Consider the following 6,290-nt stretch of genomic DNA (forward strand, 5'->3'; position numbering starts at 1 on the left):
TTATAAAAAGTCACCACAGACAATGGGGGACTTGCTGGAGCAAATACACGGATGGCGATGGTCTCCAAGGAGTCGGTACCAGGTAGTGAAATCTGTTCACATTGGAGGCCATGGCGCACTAGAATAGCGACACCACCACCTCTACCCTTACGGGGGTGATGGAAATCACAATACCCAAGAATTTTCGTTGCCGTCGTACTCTGGTTCTTCGTCTCCTGGAGAAGGACAATGTCCGGTAGAAATGCCGAAAGACGGTGGGTAAGAGCCGCCTTTTTTAATGGTGAAAGGCCGGCGATGTTCAGTTGCCAACAAATAAGGCGTCCATTAGCATCGGGGCCAGGGTTCTTGTGGATGTCGCCACAACGAGTAATATCAACAAATTTGCCATCGCGAGACGGTCGTGCAGTTTTGATCAGAGAACCAAAGGATCTCTTCACCTCCCCAAATCGGACATGATCTGGAACCTTCTCGAGGGGTGAAGTCGTCTTGGTTTCTATCGCGCTCACTGCAATGGCCTGCAATGAAGTTCCTCGTAGCACTAAAAGCCCCAGCACCACGTCAAGGTGCGACTCCATCACTGGGGCAACACACACATCACACGGCCCATCATCATCATCATGAGAGAGAGACAAGGGTTTGTTTGGTTTGCGTGAAAACACTGATCTAGAAAGAAAGACAACCAAAAAACAATAAAAAGAAAATGAAATGAAGTATCAAACACGTTAAGACACACACAAATCGATTACCACTATGGAAACTCACATCGTGAAAGTAAAACCTACCATTTAAAGAATGCAATACAGCGCAATAACCTCATTAAGAGTGAAACAAAAACAAAAATAAAGCCCACACTCATAAATATCTCAAAAAAAGGCTAAACCACCCAGCAAAATCATCAAGCAAATAAAAACGATATTTCAACAATTAGCCCAATTTACCCAGTAAACACAAAGAAATACACACCAACTATGGGTACAAAGCTAATGTGTGTTTATAAACGCAATAATAAATATAAATTCATCCGTTATTATTATTTCTTTTTTACATTTCAAAAAGCAGTTCATCATCATCATCACAGTGCAATCCCACAGGCACACAGAGAGAGTCTTCAAGAACACACACACACACACACAATGGAGTAGCAATAATAATTATTATAGGATAAAAACACAGAGAGAGCAAAAGCACATTAACATTAAGAAACAAAAAAGAAGATAATCCCAACAGGTGGAAGATTAGTTAGACTGTAGTGTGGATGCATGCAAAAAAAGAAAAAGAAAAGAAAACAAAGGATGACCTGAGTCACACCACCACACCATTACAGTCAGCACACAAGAATACAGGCCAGTGTAACCACAATCAGTAGTGGTACACGCACCCACACAGAACTGCTGATACTGATGCTGCTGTCTGCATCACCCTTCTTGTTGTTTGTGAGTTCAGGAGGAAGTGTTGTTGTTGTTGTTGTTGTGGTGGTGGTGGTGGTAGTGGTTATTGTATTTTCTCCCGCATTTTGGTTGTTTGATGATTCATTCACTTCAGATGTAACGTCATTTCCACTCGTTATAGTTTCAGGTTCTCCATCGGGTTTTGACTCCGTACTGCTGGTAGATGATGGTGTAACGGTCTCGCCCTTGTTATCTGTACGTTCACTGGATGCACTATTATCGTTGTTTCCACTTTGACTGATAACTGTAGACGCAGAATTATGACCAGCAGGAGTAGCAGGTCTGTCATCAGTACCCTTTTGTTCGAGATGATCCTCTGCAACTTGTGGAGCAACATCAGAACCTTTATCTGATGCACTGGGAACACGACTATCATGTCCATGAGAACCAGGAGCAGCCAAATTCCCAGTTGAACCTGGCGTTGGCGGTGAACCAGAAGATAGTTGTGGTTGTAACGTTTGAGCAGCAGGAACGGAACCATGAGTGGTGGTTCTTTGAGTTACCCTACTATCTTCAAGAGCTTCAGGGCCTTCGACTTTTCCACCAGCAGCACCAGTAGAACCGTCTTTACCTGCGTTGCCAGCGGGACCAGGGGAACCAGGGTTACCCTTGCTACCTTTGAGAGGCTGAGCACACTCAGAATTATCAGACGGACCACCTTCAGGAGAGCAACCACCAACAACACCTTCAGCTGAAGTCAAGTCAGTAGCATCAGCCGCCACAAATAAAGAGATAATGCTCAAAAGCAACGCCAGAACAAACAACACACGATGAAGAAGCATCACGGCAGCAGTTCTTCTCCTTTTTGGGGGGTATATGAGCTGCACAAAGCAAAAAAAAAGCAGAGAACAAAAAGAGAATACAATAACCACAAGCACATACAGATGATGGCAACAGAGAGAACAACAACAAAACCAACAGTCGTACAAAACAACACCATCAGCAAAAATATCAACAGCCAAAACAAACAGAGCAGTGCACTCGAAAAATAGAGAAAAAAGCAATTAAAAGTATTTCCACAGCATTGTTAAACAAACAAATTGAGAAAACTATAGGTATGCCTAAATCAATACGCTATTTGGAATGTAAATATGTATCGGTTATTATTTATTCCTTCTACACGAAGAAGAACACCAAAAACGTTTGCAGGGCCAGAACACAATGACCCAGCAAATCCATAAGCAAATAAACAGATATTAACCATTAGCCCAATTTACCCAATAAACACAGAAATATACACCAACTATGGGTGTAAGTCTATATATGTGTATATACGCAATTATAAATATAAATTCATCTGTTATTATTATTTCTTTTTNGAACTCTCTTCTCTTTCAGTAGCGGCTGGCCCTGTTGAGACTTTGGTCTCTTCACTTTGTATATCATGTATGTTTGAGTCTTCCTGTGGTTGCCCTAATGACTGTGGTTTCTGTTCAGCATCATGTTTGCCTTCAGTGGATGCATATTCAGAAAGTGCTGGGGTCTGTCTACCATCTGCCTCTGGTCCACCTGCACCTGGTTGTTGGGCAGAGGGAAGCTCTTGTTGTTGTTGCGCAGAAAGAGATGCGGATGGTGGAGGAGATCGTAGTTGTCCATTTATCACGGAATTAACTGATGGGATGCTGTCTTCCCTATTTGTGGGGTTGTGGGAATCCTGATGTAATGCGTTCTCATTCTTTCTTCGATCTGAAGCCATCTGGTGTTCTTCTAACAATTCTTTCTTTTCTTCTCTCAAAACGCCAGAGCATAATTTAGAGTCCTGTTCCGCAAGTTCACTGCAGCTACCACACTTGTAAGATCCATTAGTAAGAAGAATAGGAACCGAAGGGGGGAAACAAATAACGAGCTGCTTACCATTATTTATAAAAGGTTTCGTTTGATCAGCCCATACTAACCCACAAGCACAACAGAGTGCAAGAGTTAGTAAACAGAGCAGATAACACCTCACCATTACAGCTTTTGTAATTGGTGTTGTTTACTTCAATATACTGATACAAGAAGAAAGAGGAAGAAAAAGGGACACACATAGTGAGTGGATGCAGGACACAAATACTCACAGTGGAAAAGAGAGAGAAACAGTAACAGCACAGTAAACCAACAAAAAGAATATCCCGCTTGTATGATAATAATATGTACCCCTTAATAGAAAAAAAGAGAAAACCCCACAATACCCAAATAAGAGAGAGCCAAACACACACACAATACCCCATGGCTCTAGTTTATGTATTAAATTACTACACACACACATCTGTGTGTACTAGCAAGAGATGTATACCGTCAGTGAGCAGAACAGCCCAGTTTTCTGCACACACATACAACGGGAAAAGCAAGTAATGGAATTATTAGAAAAAGAACACACAGACACACAAAAGTAAAAGAAAAAAAATTCCAATTAAAAGAGAAAGCTGGTAAACATATTATTAGTTCATTCACCCATGGGGATATACGCAATTATGATTATGTTAGGATAACCATTATTATTATTATTATTATTATTATTATTATTATTATTATTATTATTATTATTATTATTATTATTATTATTATTANAAATATACACCAACTATGGGTGTAAGTCTATATATGTGTATATACGCAATTATAAATATAAATTCATCTGTTATTATTATTTCTTTTTCTTTTTCACTGCAAAAAACCAGTTCATCATCATTACAGTGCAAGCCCAGGTGCACACACAGAGAAAGAGTCTCCAAGAACGCACACACACAATGGAGTAGCAATAATAATTATTATAGGATAAACATAGGGAGCAAAAACAGAAAAAACACATTAAGAAAAAGAAACAAAAAAAGAAAAGAAAATAGCCCAACAGGTGGAAGATTAGTTAGACTGTAGGGATGCATGCAAAAAAAGAAGAAAAGAAAACAAAGGATGATCTGAGTCACCCCACCATTACAATCAGCATGCAAGAATACAGGACAGTGTAACCACAATCAGTAGTGGCACACGTACCCACACAGAACTGCTGATACTGCTGCTGCTGTCTGCATCACCCTTCTTGTTGTTTGTGAGTTCAGGAGGAAGTGTTGTTGTTGTGGTGGTGGTAGTGGTTGATTCCTCATTATTGGTTGTACTTTCAGTGTCCTTTGTTGAATCACCCTCTGCAGGTTTCGCAGCATCATTAGTATTCTCAGCTTCACCATTATGACCTTGAGAAGTTTGGTTGTTGTCCGAAGACTGAGGTTGTTCTGTTGTATCGCTTTGGTTGCTCTGAGAATCTCTTGTATCTGTATTAGATACACCTGAAGATTCTGAGGATTGTGAACCATTCCCTCCGGGCTGTTGATTTCCGTTATTCTGATCAGCCCCTCCACTGATCACTGGACCTGTTGGTGATCCTTCAGCACTCACACCTTGATCGCCATTCTTCTCATTGTCATGCCCTCTCTCGTTTTTTTGTGGCACAACTGGTTGACTCACCGCTTGGCCTTTACCATGCGAAGTACCAGGTGGACCTGGAAGAGCATCATCCTTTGTCTCTCTCTGACTTTCCAACTGCTGCTGTTTTTCACTCTCCTCAGGACCAACACCAGACGCAGAGACTTGGGTTGAAATATCAGCACCACCAGCACCTGGAGCTTTGTTCGTTTTATTAGGACAGGACCCTGCAGTAGAAACACCAGAAACTGTATTGCAAGAGGTATCATCAGAGTTAGAAGAAATAGGAGGAGGAGGAGGTGGTGGTGGTGGTGGTGAACCAACCCTAGTTGGACAAGAAGTAGTATCCTCAGCACCTTCAGAAGCTTTACTGCACGTACTTTGAGTCTTCGAAACAATGGTAGTGCAATCTTCCTTCTTAGGAGGATTCCCACAATCCTCAGGAGAAGCTTCAGACTCACGTCGGTCGGTCTTACACGAAGGCTCAGAAGTACATTCTCCACCACCAGGAAGTACTTGTGGTTGACCAGGACCAGGAGAAATAACTTCACCCTTTGCAGGTTCACCAGCCGCCACCACACACATGCAGTGAAGACTGAGAAGCAAAGCTACAAGACACAAAAGACGTCGCATCAACATGGCAAATATAACGTTGTCTTGTTTTCGTTATCTGAACCACGCACCAAAAATAAAAGGGGAAAAATAAAGAAGAGAGAATCACACATTAAGACAAAAAAGATAATATAATGGAAAAAAAGAATACTTATACACAAAGGAGGGAAAACAAGAAAACTAAAAGTCCCAAAAAATAATATTCAGATAGATGTAACAATAATAAAACTATAAAATTTCTTTTCACACAAAATCCAAGAAAAACAAAGAAAAAAACATAATAACGCCATCATCAAACACATAGCACAGAAACCCATGCCTATGCTTGACTTCCTATGCAATCATGAATATAAATGTTTAACAATTATTTGTGTTGCCTCTGAAGAAAATGTATCAAAGCAAATGCAAGGCACAACACAAAACGTCCAAGAGAAGCACAAGCAAAGAAACACAGATATTAAATATTAGCCCCACGTGCCCAGTTAACACACAGAAATATACACCAACTATGGGTGTAAGTCTATATTTGTATATATACGCAATTATAAATATAAATTCATCTGCTATTATTATTTCCTGTTTTCCATTGCAAAAAGCAATTCATCATCATCATTATCACAGTGCAGGCCCAAGCACACACACACAGAGAGTCTCCAAGAACACACACACACACAATGGAGTAGCAATAATAATTATAGGATAAACACAGAGAGTAAAAACACACAAAACACACAAAACACAATAAGAAACAAAAAAAGAAGAAGTAACTCCCAACAGGTGGAAGATTAGTTAGACTGTAGGGATACATGCAAAAAAAAGAAAAAAGAAAAC

General features: G+C 40.4%; 4 protein-coding genes across 4 annotated transcripts; all 4 read right to left on the minus strand.

Annotated features, from left to right (window-relative positions):
• Positions 1 to 2: 2 nt before the first annotated feature.
• On the minus strand, positions 3 to 575 carry TM35_000601260 (uncharacterized protein; the record flags this gene model as incomplete). Its single annotated transcript, XM_029030959.1, has 1 exon — positions 3 to 575. A coding segment is annotated over one exon (573 nt), but the record flags the coding sequence as incomplete, so codon positions are not given.
• Positions 576 to 1,324: 749 nt separating this feature from the next.
• Positions 1,325 to 2,230, minus strand: TM35_000601270 (uncharacterized protein; the record flags this gene model as incomplete). The annotated part of the gene is made up of 1 exon (XM_029030960.1): positions 1,325 to 2,230. The coding sequence occupies one exon, from the start codon at positions 2,228 to 2,230 to the stop codon at positions 1,325 to 1,327; it is 906 nt and encodes a 301-aa protein (XP_028877762.1).
• A 524-nt stretch (positions 2,231 to 2,754) lies between these two features.
• On the minus strand, positions 2,755 to 3,399 carry TM35_000601280 (uncharacterized protein; the record flags this gene model as incomplete). The annotated part of the gene is made up of 1 exon (XM_029030961.1): positions 2,755 to 3,399. The coding sequence occupies one exon, from the start codon at positions 3,397 to 3,399 to the stop codon at positions 2,755 to 2,757; it is 645 nt and encodes a 214-aa protein (XP_028877763.1).
• A 968-nt stretch (positions 3,400 to 4,367) lies between these two features.
• On the minus strand, positions 4,368 to 5,486 carry TM35_000601290 (uncharacterized protein; the record flags this gene model as incomplete). Its single annotated transcript, XM_029030962.1, has 1 exon — positions 4,368 to 5,486. One exon carries the CDS (start codon positions 5,484 to 5,486, stop codon positions 4,368 to 4,370), a length of 1,119 nt encoding a protein of 372 aa, XP_028877764.1.
• Between the last annotated feature and the right edge of the window lie 804 nt (positions 5,487 to 6,290).

The sequence above is a fragment of the Trypanosoma theileri genome (assembly GCF_002087225.1).
Source record: "Trypanosoma theileri isolate Edinburgh chromosome Unknown TM35_Tth_60_V1, whole genome shotgun sequence".
Taxonomy (NCBI): domain Eukaryota; phylum Euglenozoa; class Kinetoplastea; order Trypanosomatida; family Trypanosomatidae; genus Trypanosoma; species Trypanosoma theileri.